Source organism: Lentinula edodes (assembly GCF_021015755.1).
Source record: "Lentinula edodes strain Le(Bin) 0899 ss11 chromosome Unknown C8R40scaffold_12, whole genome shotgun sequence".
Classification (NCBI taxonomy): Eukaryota; Fungi; Basidiomycota; class Agaricomycetes; order Agaricales; family Omphalotaceae; genus Lentinula; species Lentinula edodes.
Genome location: NW_025764318.1, coordinates 799,069 through 813,364, shown reverse-complemented (window position 1 = coordinate 813,364; position 14,296 = coordinate 799,069). Strand labels below are relative to the sequence as shown.

General features: G+C 47.1%; 4 protein-coding genes across 4 annotated transcripts; 3 read left to right on the top strand and 1 right to left on the bottom strand.

Annotated features, from left to right (window-relative positions):
* On the top strand, nt 1-1,996 carry C8R40DRAFT_1098997 (HAD-like domain-containing protein). The gene is made up of 13 exons (XM_046227835.1): nt 1-145; nt 192-277; nt 334-352; nt 419-487; nt 535-656; nt 719-772; nt 822-870; nt 942-1,014; nt 1,076-1,263; nt 1,331-1,458; nt 1,532-1,545; nt 1,623-1,637; nt 1,692-1,996. Exons 1-13 carry the CDS (start codon nt 41-43, stop codon nt 1,853-1,855), a joined length of 1,086 nt encoding a protein of 361 aa, XP_046087924.1. The 5' UTR covers nt 1-40; the 3' UTR covers nt 1,856-1,996.
* Nucleotides 1,997-2,102: 106 nt separating this feature from the next.
* Nucleotides 2,103-4,770, top strand: C8R40DRAFT_1041968 (uncharacterized protein; the record flags this gene model as incomplete). Its single annotated transcript, XM_046224043.1, has 11 exons — nt 2,103-2,292; nt 2,346-2,374; nt 2,432-2,493; nt 2,542-3,164; nt 3,218-3,411; nt 3,462-3,582; nt 3,631-3,644; nt 3,709-3,824; nt 3,885-4,165; nt 4,223-4,432; nt 4,481-4,770. 11 exons carry the CDS (start codon nt 2,103-2,105, stop codon nt 4,768-4,770), a joined length of 2,130 nt encoding a protein of 709 aa, XP_046087923.1.
* On the top strand, nt 4,544-6,095 carry C8R40DRAFT_121944 (uncharacterized protein). The gene is made up of 5 exons (XM_046233252.1): nt 4,544-4,776; nt 4,830-5,337; nt 5,392-5,439; nt 5,496-5,826; nt 5,879-6,095. Exons 2-5 carry the CDS (start codon nt 4,949-4,951, stop codon nt 6,068-6,070), a joined length of 960 nt encoding a protein of 319 aa, XP_046087922.1. The 5' UTR covers nt 4,544-4,776; nt 4,830-4,948; the 3' UTR covers nt 6,071-6,095.
* Nucleotides 6,096-6,119: 24 nt separating this feature from the next.
* On the bottom strand, nt 6,120-8,092 carry C8R40DRAFT_1068581 (uncharacterized protein; the record flags this gene model as incomplete). The annotated part of the gene is made up of 12 exons (XM_046226024.1): nt 6,120-6,615; nt 6,676-6,767; nt 6,820-6,826; nt 6,876-7,048; nt 7,100-7,115; nt 7,175-7,232; nt 7,287-7,440; nt 7,500-7,546; nt 7,597-7,671; nt 7,724-7,829; nt 7,882-7,944; nt 8,003-8,092. The coding sequence occupies 12 exons, from the start codon at nt 8,090-8,092 to the stop codon at nt 6,120-6,122; spliced, it is 1,377 nt and encodes a 458-aa protein (XP_046087921.1).
* Nucleotides 8,093-14,296: the final 6,204 nt, after the last annotated feature.

Sequence of the window (14,296 nt, the reverse complement as noted above, 5' to 3'; positions counted from 1 at the left end):
CGGCCCGGATTCCGTTTACGCGTCTTTAATCCCACTTCTCATGTTGCAAGGATCGACCAACTTTCTCAAATCTGCACGAACACTCAGAAGGAGCTTACAAACGAAGCATGTAAAGCGCCCACCACTCGGGTTTGCGTTCGATATAGTGAGTATAATCTTCTACTCAGTGCTCTGACTTCTTTAGTTGCTAGGACGGCGTACTTATGGGTGGTCCTGAACCTTTGCCTAAAGCTCGCAATGCTCTCAGGATATTGAATGGAGATAACCCCTTGAACGCGTATGTTTGTTTGCCCATTCCTCAAAATGTGTGCTGAATGGCTGCTCTGGATATAGAAAGATACCGTACATCCTGGTAAGTCACTAGTCACCAATCACCCTTTTTGGGGGCTCCTTCGACTGATTCTTCAAGATTTCATAGCTCACAAATGGGGGAGGTCATACAGAGTACGAGCGTGCGCAAAAGTTATCTTCTTGTTTAGATATCCAGGTTACTCCGATCTCCTTCGGGTTTCATTTATTCTGACGCTATCTTAGATATCGCCTTCCCAAATCATACAAGCGCATACCATCCTGAAAGACTATGTCGATCAATATGCTGACAAGGCTGTCCTATGTTTGGGAGGCATTGGCGATACAATGCGTAAAGTAGCAGAAAGGTTTGCATTGTTTTGTTCGGTGATTCTGAATAATGACTCCGTTTTCCCCTGGTCTTCCCTAGCTACGGTTATCGGAAAGCGTACACTACGACCGACGTGTTGGCATGGAACACATCGTAAGTCCGAGTATGCTTTCCTTTCTTCCTGGCTTACGATCCTGAGAAGAATATGGCCCTTTATACACGTCTCAGAGTCAGATCTCGCTTCCGCGAAAGTGTGTTCTGATTTCTGTTACTTGCTCTCTTTGATTACTGACGAATGGTCTCGTACGCACTCGTTGATCAGCCCGTGGATTTTTCGCGTACTCCAATTTCCGCCATATTTGTCTTCCATGATCCGAGGAACTGGGGCGTCGACGGTAAGAGATTAATGCGTCGATTCCTAGAGAATTATCTGCACAATTCTCCTACCCTCCATAGTGCAAATTATGTGTGACGTTTTGCAGTCTGGAGGACTGTTGGAAGGCCCTTATGTAGACATATCGACACAACAATCTAACCCTATCCAAGTGGTATTTTGCAATCCAGATCTTCTATGGAAGTCCGATTTTCCTCGACCAAGGCTTGGGCAAGGCGCATTCAAAGCATCATTCGAAGCGGTCTACAAGGTGAGCCCTGGAAATTCATCCAACCCAACGTGATGAAAGAATTTGTGACCAAATGCGATATGTCAAGATGATAACAGGTTCAGAATATCCGTATGTTCAATTCGGAAAACCTACCAGACCTACGTATGATTACGCACGTCGTGTTCTTCAAAACCTCTTGGAAGAATCATACGGCCCCGGTGAACTTCCTCATATGTCAGTTGCATTTTGTCTCTGCATAAATATTCAGAACTTGCTTCATTGCTGAGTTTCAAACATCTAAATGTAGGTATATGATTGGAGGTATGTGAACGACATTCTGAATGTTTGCGTGTAAGTTTGACTCAAACTTCCCGCTCTCACCTCAAACTCGTGTTTAGATAACCCTGAATCTGGTATGTGCGTTTAGTCGTTCACGTTTCCGTCGCCTATCTAATCCGCGAATTTAGATATTGCCGGAGCGAATGCAGCTGGCTGGTCCTCAATTCTGGTGCACACAGGAGTTTATGACCCTACTACTGGCCCCCCCACCCATATACCAAGTCGGGAAGCTCGAGACGTCGAAGAAGCAGTGATTTGGGCTCTAGACAGGACTCTCAGGTCGAGGCCGTGAAGTTCTTGCACATTTTCAAATAAAGAACGACATCTAGCATTCTGAGAAACGTTGCGGATACTATGTGTCCTCCTGTCTCCAATAGATGTGATATGTACGTACGCCTATAGACATAAGGAAATATTATACTTGCAAACCGAATAGGAATAGTAAGCAGATTGTAATCAGTGGTAATCCCCTATATTTATTAATACTTTGTCCAACAACAACTTACTTTCATACTGCCAGGTCGAAGTACATTTTTCCGATGGCAGACACTAGCTCTTCAAAACCTCATTCCCCCAAACAGCCTTCGGAATTTAGAAAGAAGGATGGAACATATTCTAAGATGCGTTCCCATGCAGGCAACATCCCAGTACTACCGCAAACGAAGCTCTGTCCGTTTTGTCCTGCAAAGTTCACTCGCACGACACACCTGAACAGACATCTGCGTAATCGTCGGTGATAATTTCTTTTTGTGTGATCTGGTACTTATTGTCCTTGACTTCAGATACAAACGAAAGAGTTCACAAATGCGACGTAAGCATGGCTTCCTACGGCCAAGGAAAATAAATTGAAGAAAAAATCGCTCCGTAGCTATGCGAGGCCCAATTCACGCGTAGCGACCTGCTTTCGAGACACAGAAAAGGCTGTAATCAGTAGGTGAGATCTATCCTTGCTAGGCCCTCAATGCTCATATGTATCAGAACTTCTAACGTCCGACGCAAATCTTGTGTTTCGTGTGCCGAATCTAAAGTCAAGTGCGATCGTGAACTTCCTTGCTCGAAATGCTCTTCGAGAGGAATAGAATGCGTTTATGCTGCGGTAACCAAGAAGGTTCATCGAATCCACCAATTAGCTACGACCGATTTTCCGGAAGCAACACACTCGAAATTTTCACTATCCCCGGTTTTCGGTAACACCTCCTCTACCATTCCTAACGATCCTTCGGATTTTAGTCTGGCTCCGACTACAACAGATATTACCAAATCTTCCCGTGATTCCACCTCCGTAACATCGACCGAGACATCATCTCATATTCCAATCAACAGTCATTTGGTGTCTTTGTATAATTGCGACGTGTTTGAGCCTTTTTTTAGCGATGTATTTTCTACTACTGTCGATAACTCGCTACAAACCCCCATCGGCCGGGGCAATAAGGAATACGTTTGGATAAATTTCGATCCTGGACAAAACAATGTGTCACAAAAGGATACTCCTACAACTACAACTTCCTCTGCATCTCTACGTTCCGCTATCAGCGACGCGACTACAGAAACAGCAATGGGATCGTTGCTTGAGCAAGAAGATAACGAAAAACGCCATTATTGTGAGCGGTGTTCTTCATCTGAAATCTGGACTTCATTCTTACCTGTACGCAAGTGCATCTCTTTTACAGTGGTTTTGTGGAGCAGGTACCTGTAGTGCACGCTCCCTCATTCAGCCCAGAAGGCAAACCACCATTCTTAATCAATGCCATGCAAGCATGTGGTGCAATCTTCGTGAAGTCGAAAACAGCCGCAGCATTCATTGCAACGACGTTGAAATCTTCGCGGAAAGTCTTATCTGAAGAACTGGTAAGATAACAGTCTCAGTTTGCTCGGTTGGATTTTACCAATTTTTCCAGTCTAGAGATCTGTTGACGATCGAGGAACAGCTCAATCTGATCTTAACAGTGGTTTTGCTACACACGTTGGGCATGTATCACGAAGACGCTGAGGAGCGTGCTGCTTCTAGCTTATACCACGGTAAGTGGGAATTCAAAAAAACATTTCGCGGGCTCTGAATTTCGACAGGCATGTTGATTACCGTCAGTGTCGAATACCGTCGAACACGCAATCCTATTTCTTTCCTAATTAATAAGGTGTCTATAGATGATCAGAGGTGCTGACTTCATCTCTCATGTTGCTACTTGGTCTGCCGATGAAGACAATCACTTATCGCTGGAAGAACATTGGCGGCATTGGGCATGGCATGAGATGTCAAAACGGTATGCGGTCCAAAGTGTTAAGGGGTTTCGAGTCTAAAACACTGTTTTTATTTTGGTTAGCACCCTCCTGCTGTCCTATCTTCAAGATGCCTCTCAGTCCATATATTTTACTGTGCCGTCTTCGTATCACATTGCAGAATTAAATTTCAACCTCCCTTGCGATGACAAGCTTTGGCGCGCTCAATCGGCGTCTGAATGGTGGTCAGAACTACATCGAGGGTCTCCATACGGAGATGCTCATGACCGGCTGAATTGTCCAACCCTACCAAGTTTGTTACAGTTAGTATTCGAACCTCGAACGACTCAAGTAAAAGCTATATCCCATTTCGCACATTGGGCAGGTTGGTCTCTCTATGAATGGTACTAGCTATGAGTCTGACTTTCACCCGTCTTGACAGTGATACATGGCATCATTAGCTGCCTCTTCACTCTGTGTACTAAAGGTCACCTTCCTGTGCAAAGATCTTTCGGGGCCAACGGAGATCCCTTGAATCAAGAGCTTTATAGAATTCAGTTTGCGATGCACAATTGGTTAGATTGGTGGATGAAACGTCCCGAAGTCATCGAAAATACTCGAGAAGAGGCAGAACTACCTTTTATGCAGAATCGTACGTGAGAAATACCGAAAGGCGTATACAGATCTGAAATTCTGGCAGCTCTCCCTTTCTACTGGCTTGGTCAAGTGGCTCTTATGGCTTACCAGGAAAATCTACCACCATTCAATGATCAAGCAAATTTGTCCATGAATTTGAGGATGGATGTTAGATTCTGGCAGGTCAAAAAGTGGATACGCCACATTCGTTCTTTCCTAGCAGGAGCCCGTGGACATACACCGACCATACTTTGGGATGAGCTAATGAATATCCGCCTGCAGTCGTGGCAAGTTAGTTTAGAACATCCTGCTAAAGACGATCCCCTCGGGCTACTAGGTTTCTTTGTACAGTAGGCAGAGGTATGCAATCGCTTTGACGCCAAAATGTCCGGCATCTGATATCTGAGTCTCAGACTATTCGTTATGGCCAGGTACCAGTTATGGCAGAGACAGGGGCTTCTAACAATACAATATAACATTACGTTCTTTGTTTCGTCGTCGTTCTACGTGCAACACTCAACAACTTCCAACCATGCTACCTTTACCAGTCTCCCAGCCTCAACAAAGATCTTTTCATAACAAGATAGTGGCTCGGGACGGAAGTATCCTACCCGGTTTGCAGTCCCGAGCACGGATCACCAACCTTAGCCTCATTTTACTTTCCTCCCTCGCTTTCTTCTCGGTTGTTCTCAATATGAATGTCTGGATAAGCAGATTACCTGGACCGCCCAACAGCATACTTTCTACACTCAACAGCGATAGAAACTTCGATAATTTTGATCACCTTATCATAGTACCAGGGCATGCAATCTGGAATGGTGCTTCTGCTAAACACAGGCTAGATGAGAATCTTTGGACACTGGAGCCCTATCAGAAGAACAGCGGCAGAGTAGAGGCGTTCTACCAGCACATTTCTTACGCGTAATACTCGCCTTCTCTGCGCTTATTCCGATAACGTGCTGAGAAAACTTTCAGTGCACAACTGGCCCTTCAAGATAAGCGTGCCGTTGTGGTTTTCAGCGGGTTCGTTCACATCAAGCCTAAATTTTTCCACTTAACGATTTCCCGTATATTTACAGGGGTCAGACCCGTCAACAAACCACCACAACGGAAGCAGAATCTTATCACAGGTTGGCAATGCAAGCCAACCTTCTACCGCCCGATTTCATGCGCGCAACAACGGAGAATTACGCTCTTGATTCCTACCAAAACCTGCTATTTTCCATTGCCCGCTTCCACGAATACACTGGAGTGTATCCCGCAAAGATCACTGTCATTGGCTATGAGATGAAAAGGAAGAGGTTTATTGACCTACACCGTGAAGCAGTCCGTTGGTCAAATCATCGGTTTGAGTACATTGGGATAGACAACAGTAATCATCAGGAAAACGTTATCGCTCAAGAAGGAGAGGTGAGCAGTCTATCGGACGAAATCAAAAACTGTACTCAACAGGAACACTTAGATGAGAACATATACTGAAACTTCAAATGATATGTATCACTGTCATTCCAAGTTGCTCCAAAAGCGGATGACAAGAAATCATCATCGTCGATACCATCCATATCATACATCGTCTCCGGAACTCAGTGAACTGTTGGAATGGTGTCCTGCAGGAAGTACACTGTATAATGGGATGCTACCTTGGACAAAGTAGACTCTAGTAGACTGCCTAGAACCATTGTATATATACAATGAAGAACGACTCATCGATGAGACGGATGATGACCAGAACCAAGATTAACGTCATTAAAATCTCCGGAGTACACGTCAGGTTGTCCACCAGAGTACATGTTATAGACATCATCGAGCTCGCGGTTAGGAATGATCACCGAAGGAGGTCGAGGATGTCGGACCGATTTTCGTATTTGGAGGGGTGCCACAGTCTGTTCGTAAGGGTCAGAAACACGAGTGGAACCCTCGCCCATCGGAACAGAAGAGCTGTCGGACATGGATCCTTTCTCGATATCAACATCATGCCCCTTGTCGAATCCATAGCCCACAACTGTGGTAGTGATGGAAGCTGCATAATACGGGTCAGATTCAGGTGAGACTGCAATTGAGGTTGCCTCGACACGTTGGATAGGCTTGGGTTTGGAGATCGACCTCTTCAAGAGAACGAGTGACTTCGGAGGAAGAATCTGCCGACATGTGCAAAATAGTGTGACATTGACACATCCCGACAAGAGGAAAACGGTTTCACTGAACAATATGAGCACTAGAAAGAGCGAAGAGCAAGAGCAAGTAGAGTGTGCAACGCACCAAAAGACAGTCTCCTCAAAAGAAACTATGTGCCCGTTCCAAGCAGCGAAGCGAGAAACGGCAATAGGTAGAATGATTATGCAATATGCAATCTGTTAAACCAAATTCAACTAGAGACCTTCACACCAATTCAATGGGGCTCACTGGAAACCTGAGGGAAGCATTAGTGAAGCAGGCCCTAGGAATAGTAGACTACTTACAGCAGCATTTGTCTTGCTATCGACATTCCCTTGTCATCGAAATTACGGCCTGTTGGACGTTCTTGTGGTTGTCTGTAAAATGTCATACGCCATCCTTTCATGGACATATTCCCTCGTAGACGCAGATGGATGAGTCCATGGAGGACGAAACACGAAAATGCCGCCACAAACATCTTATATCGCACATTCAATATCCAAAATTAACCAGCACTAGTTAAACTCACGATCAGGTAGTCCAACCTACATAGCGAGCGTATTTTAGTTGAAGAATGAGACCAAAGGTAGTGACGAGGGCTCACGTTATCCTAGGAACCTCATATCCGTCGGATATCCAGCACCAGTACCCAGATATTCCGACTTGTGAAATATTAGTACGGCAGTTTAGACGGGAAAATTAATCCAGAAGCTCACAGAAAGGACCACGGTCTACTGTATCAAGTACAGCGGGCCCAGAAATTACGATCGCAAATATCCCAGACCAACCAGCTATCAGAGTCGTATACAAAGTGAACTGATTTGGTTTGCGTTCGAGAACTAGGAGATAGAACGTGTGCACAGCGATGATCTGAGAAACGATTTCTGGTCATTTGATCGTGTAAATATCGAGTTGAGTATCAAGCTCACGATAGTCCACAACGCAGTTCCGACATCTGCGATTTGCTTGAAAACACCTAATAAATTGTATAGCCTGAGTCCCAAATCCGAATCCTCAAGTACAAACCTTGAGCAGTGCAGTATTTATCAAGCAATACTGCGCCAGAGTTGACCCATCGGCTATTGTAGAGTGACCCAATCGCTTGTTCAATGTTATCAAAATATCTAGTGCCCGACATCATTTAGGTACACACCTTGGATAAGATCACAACACAGGAGCGATATGAAGTAGGCAGCGACATGCGTCCGTACAAAGAGGTGCTCGTCATTCTTGTATGTCCGTGTATTGAAAGCCGAGAGCTGTTGAAAGATGAGATGTAGGTAGTTGAAAGTAAAAAACAGTAAAACACACTGAGATCACTGACAATAGCCCAACAACGGCTACCAGAGACAGTGCAGACACAACAAGAAGAAACTGAGTGAAGAATTTGTCAATTCGTGCGGTGAATATCAGCTACGAAAATGAGTCTCACTGTCACACCAGAATGCTCTTTGGCTGTATACGCGACCCGGGTAAGCAGCCATTCACCATTCGGAAGCTTGATCGAGGTAGTGTTAGACATTTGGAGGAAGGAAGATTATTGAAGACACAAGGGAACTGAGACCAGCTCGTCCGGAAAAGTGTTATCTTCACGGTCAACGTTGAAGAGGATGAGAGTAGAAACGCAACTCTGAGCCAGCTCGATTGTTCACAGAGCTTTCGCACGGGGTTGTCATGTTTCAGATCAGACGGTTCGGCGTCCGCCGTCCGGTTGTTTGTCCCCTGTCCATTGTCCAGCCAGTGTCCCTCATCTTTTATCCACCAACGTCCAGTGGATTACCGGTGAATTTCGGATTCGCTACAACCACGCTGACCGGAAACCGGGATTCATCATGATCAGTAATTGGTGATTTTCCACTGATCGAAATGGACTCCGTTAATATTTTTTTGTAAATTTGTACCGGCTAAGCTGTAAGTACTTACAGTCGCCAGTGGATTTCAGTGAAGTTGTAGAACTTTAGTAAATATACATATGAATTACTTTGTCATCATAAGGGCTCCGGAACTACTATACATGGGTAAGTAACACTGACATGCCTCCCTCTACCATACCATGCTAGGCATCGTTGAGTCTGCATTTCGAGACGATTGTTTCCCTATATCTCCGTATGGCTATGTCTATAGATGTTTCGATATTTTCGTCGTCGTCCTTCGTCGTCACATTCAGTTGAAGTTCGGACTAGAACGCTGAAGTGGACTACTTCATTCTTGCTATGCAAAGGCCCTGCCATCGACATGGCTGATTAATTACTACTATACATCCAATTTCATTCACAACTCGAAATTAGTTATTATGAGTTGATATAGAGAGAGGGAGATTTATTTGAACCGCCGCTGGCCACCATTTCAGAGCCAAGAGTCTGGCAAGAGCGGGGGATGTGTCATAAAGTACGCAGCCCCTATCATTTTCCTTTTCTCACCGTCTCGACGCCTTTACTTGTACGATACATCATCCCATCACTGTCAAACCCCCATCACTGTCAAACCCCCATCGATTACTGATCCATCGATTACTGATCCACCTGACCCATCTTCTCCTTCTATTGGCTTCCGCCACCTTCCTTGTTCCTAAACTGTACAGTATTACATCGTTGTTTCTCGCAGACCGGATTATGTATATATAGCCAACCCTCCACAGCCTGGTCCCTTATCTTGACCTCTCTGTCATTATCTGGGACCAGGTATGTGCTTACTTATTATTACCTATGACTACGATACTCAATATATCTCTGTCATTATCTGGGACCAGCCTGCCGCCGTTCTGCTTAGTCGCTCCGCCTTGTTGCCTTGTCCAGTTGCTCCGCCTCACCGTTCTGCTTAGTCGCTCCGCTTTCCCGCTCCGTTAGTCACTCCGCCTCTGCCGCTTCGTGACATTAGGTCAAGATCCATTACTGCACTGACAGCCTACCGATAAGGTTGTCCTTGCAGGGTCTATAGACACCACGTCTTCCCCAGTTCCGCCCGACTCTGAAACACCTGTTGCCAGTATAGACTGCTCCGCACTCCCGCACGCACTTGACCCCAGAGACCAAGCTCACGCCCATAACAACGACGATACCTGGCGCGATTGCCAGTCTCAACCTTGCCCCAACGCCCTTTCGAACTCAATCCGAGAGCCACTCACTGTGAGCAATATAACCTTCCTGCCGATTCCCCAGCCCCGATTGCCTACTCCCATCATGTCGACTCCTATCCCGCCTGCCCCAAACACCTCTGCGGAGGATCTCATGGCTCAGCTCATCAGACAAGTAGCTAACCTTGCTACAGCTATGGAGGAACGCTCATCCTCCAAGTCAAGCATGAATAAACCCGAGGTTTTCAAGGGTAAAGATGGCGCTGAAGCCCGTCGCTTCATGGCTCAGTTCCAGAATTGGGCGTCAGAACAACCGGATCTCGCCAAAAGCCAAGTAAAACTCATCAAGTCCGCCTTGGGCTTCTTCACAGAAAGTGCCGGAGATTGGGCAACTCCCCATCTGCTACATTTCAATGCGGAAAATCCCCCTTTCGGAGGAAATTGGGAGGCGTTTCTGAAGGAATTTAGCCAACGGTTTGAACCAATGGACCCAGGTATGGAAGCCCGTAGCGAGATCAAGAATCTCAGGCAAAGTAAAGGACAGACAGTTGCGGAATTCGCTCAGAAGTTCAAGGATATCGGAGATCGGACTGAAATGTCTGATATTGACTTGCGGGAACGTTTCTTCACTGCATTACTCCCAGAGATCCGACAACACCTCATCACCGTAAACATTGCCCAAGGAATTGCTCCGACTCTGAAGGAGGCAATCAAACGGGCCATATCGGTGGATGTCTACCTGCACGATCCCACCATGACTGGCCGGAACTCTGGATACCCTCCCACGCATACTGCTCATACTACCCCTGCTGACCCCCACGCTATGGACATTGATGCAACCCACACCAGTAATGGGAATACTAGGGAAGCATTCCTAGCTCGCATGCGAGGACGATGCTTCGGCTGCGGTGCCCAAGGTCATGTCAAGCAAAACTGCCCACACCGAGAAACCACCTGCCGCTACTGTGGACGTCGAGGACATCTGGAAGCAGTCTGCCAAGACAAATTCATGGGACTCGGACGAGACCGAGGCCGACGCCAGCAACCTCGACGCCAACAGATATCCGCTACGGGACCCGCGCCATTCTCCCTATTCCCAAACGAATCCGTCCAAATCGCATCCTCGACCCCAACATCTGCTTCTGCACCCGTAGCTGCTACTCCGAGCCCCCCTAACCAGGACTTTTCCAATCAGATTGGTCAAATAAGGGAATTACTTGATCGTGCTAACGCTATGTCCTCCTCGTCCTCTGGCTTTCAACAGGGTTTTTAAAGAGGGTACCCGCTTCGGCTGCACCGAGAGTACCCCGTAATCAGTTTGTTATGTTCGCTACTTCCTCGTATGACTCGCACCCATCATGTACAATATCGTCGATCCGGGAATTAAACTCTACTTCCCCACATTTCCGAATTCATGCGAGACTAAGAGGAAGGAATCACAGTATAACAACTGCAGCCATGGTAGACTGTGGAGCTACCGCCCTGTTTTTAAACCAAGACTTTGTCACCCGGAACCATGTAAGATGTGCACCCCTCCATAAACCAATCGACGTTTTTAATATCGATGGAACACCTAACCGAGCTGGACGGATAACCCATTTTGCACGTCTAGCACTCACAGTGGATAATCAAGAGCGATGGATGGACTTTCTGATCACCAACCTAGGAGGTGAAGACATCATCCTTGGACTCCCCTGGCTACGGAAGGTAAATCCGGAGATTGATTGGGAGAAAGGACGACTTTCAGTAAAGCCTCCTCGAGTAACGATAGAAGAAGTCCCAGACGAGGAGATCTTGTACTCTCATCTAGCCGCCACTCACACAGAAACCCCGATCCTCGAACTCCCGGAACTGGAACCTCCCGCAGAAAACCCCCACATTGAGGTGCCACTAGAAGCGACCCTTGAACCGAGTGAATCAGCAGCGGTGGAAGAACCACCAATACACCGAATTCGAGCCAATCATAAAACTCGCCGGGCATGGGTAAAAGCAGGAATTCTAGAGGAACAGACGGAGGAAGTCTGGTGCGCCGCAGGATTCACTTACTCCCAGCAGCTAGCAGAGGAAGCCAACCGAGACAAACCCGTTAAAACCTTCGAAGAAATGGTCCCTGAGCAGTATCGTGATTTCAAGAAGGTTTTCTCAGAATCCGCCTCCGAACGATTACCTGCCCACCAACCTTGGGACCATGCGATTGATCTCGTACCTGGAGCACCGGCAACCATGCGTACCAAGATTTATCCCATGTCCCTAAACGAGCAGGAGGAGTTGGATCGTTTCCTAGAAGAAAACCTACGGAAAGGCTATATCGTCCCCTCAAAATCACCAATCTCATCACCGGTCTTCTTCGTAAAGAAGAAGGATGGGAAACTCCGTTTCGTACAAGACTACCGGAAACTGAACGAGTACACTGTGAAGAACCGATACCCTCTCCCATTAGTTGCTGACATCATTAGTTGACTTCAGGGAGCCAGATACTTCACGAAGTTTGATGTCCGCTGGGGTTACAATAACATACGGATTAAGAAGGGACATGAATGGAAAGGCGCGTTCGCAACAACCCGTGGCTTGTTCGAGCCTAAGGTCATGTTCTTTGGTCTCACAAATTCCCCTGCCACGTTCCAAGCACTTATGAATGCTATATTTGCTGATCTCATTGCAGCCGGCAAGGTGGCAGTCTACCTAGATGACATCCTTATCTTCAGTAACGATCTCGAGGAACACCGACGAATGGTACGGGAAGTATTAACTCGGTTAGAAAAGCACGACCTCTACCTACGACCCGAAAAATGCGAATTTGAACAACAACAGATTGAATACCTCGGACTCATCATCTCAGAAGGGGAGGTGAGAATGGATCCGGTAAAAGTAGCGGCTGTTCGCGACTGGCCAGTCCCTAATAATCTTCGGGAACTACGAGGGTTCTTGGGATTTGCAAACTTCTACCGACGCTTTATCCGGAATTTTGCCAAAATAGCACGACCTCTGAACGATCTGACGAAGAAAGACACCAGCTTTACCTGGACCGACACTCGACAGAAAGCATTTGATACCCTTCGAGAAGCCTTCATCTCCGCACCGATCCTTGCTCTATGGACACCAGACAGGCCTACTCGAATCGAGGTAGACGCATCAGGCTTTGCCACAGGAGGCGCCCTTATGCAGAAGCAAGACGATGGCCAATGGCATCCGGTAGCCTTCAGATCGGCATCCATGCAGCCAGCGGAACGGAACTACGAAATCTACGATCGAGAAATGCTTGCTATCATTGAAGCACTGAAGGATTGGAGGAACTTTCTAGAAGGACTCCCTCAACCATTCGACATCATTACGGACCATTCGAACCTCGAATTCTGGCGCACTGCACAAGACCTCACCCGCCGACAAGCCCGATGGGCCCTCTATCTGTCACGGTTTGACTTTCATATGATCCACCGCCCTGGTAGAGTAAACACCCAAGCTGATGCTCTCTCCCGCATGGCAGTTCATCATGTATCGGACAGCGATGACAACCGACAACAGACAGTCCTTAAACCTGGCCACTTTGTAAAAATTGCAGCTTCGATCCTACAGAACCCCTTAGAGGATCGTATCCGGAAAGCCTCAGAATGGGAGGCACAGGTATTGGAGGGTCTCAAAACAGTCAAAGAGCACGGACTACAGCGCTTGGCCAATGGGATAGCCGAATGGGAAGAAGACAATGGGTTGGTCTACTACCGAGGTCGAGTATACGTACCAGCAAACGACGACCTACGCACTGAGGTACTCCGTCAATGCCATGACCATCCAACTGCAGGACACCCCGGACTACATGGGACACTCGACTTGGTCAGTACCCATTTCTGGTGGCCTACGTTGCGCTCTTTTGTGGAAAAATACGTTGAGGGATGCGAGGTTTGTGCCCGTAAGAAGATCCAGCGACACCCACGGGCCGTAACTCAACCATTAGATGTACCATCCGGTCTATGGGAAGAGGTAGGGGTTGACCTGATAACACAGCTACCTAACTCCCAAGGCTACGATGCTGTCTTGGTTTGCACAGACCTGTATGGAAAACAAATTCATGCCATTCCTTGCACCAGCTCCATCACAGCCGAAGGCGTTGCCGATATTTACTACCGAGAGATCTTCCGTCTCCATGGTCTTCCTCTTCACTTTAAATCCGACCGCGGACCCCAGTTTGCAGCTAAACTCATGCGATCCCTTCTCGCTAGGCTAGGAATTAAATCAGATCTAACCTCCGGATACCGTCCTCAGTCTAATGGCCAAACCGAACGAGCAAATCAGGAAGTAGAGAAATACATCCGCCTCTATGTAGGACGACGACAAGACGACTGGGCAGAGCACCTTCCCATGGCGGAGTTTGTGATTAACTCACGGACTCATTCTGCGCTAGGCATGTCCCCGTTCGAGCTAACCTACGGCTATCTTCCCCTGTTCAATATCCCAGTGGGCCAACGCAGCGGTATTCCAGCTGTGGATGACCGTATACGGATTCTCCGAGAAGCGCGACAAGATGCTGGAGCTGCCTTACACCTAGGAAAGAAACAACAGAAGGAGGGATACGAACGCGGGAAGCGGAAAGCTCATCAATTTAAAGTTGGAGACCTAGTCTGGCTCAGTGCAGAGGACATTAACCTTCAACTTTCCAGT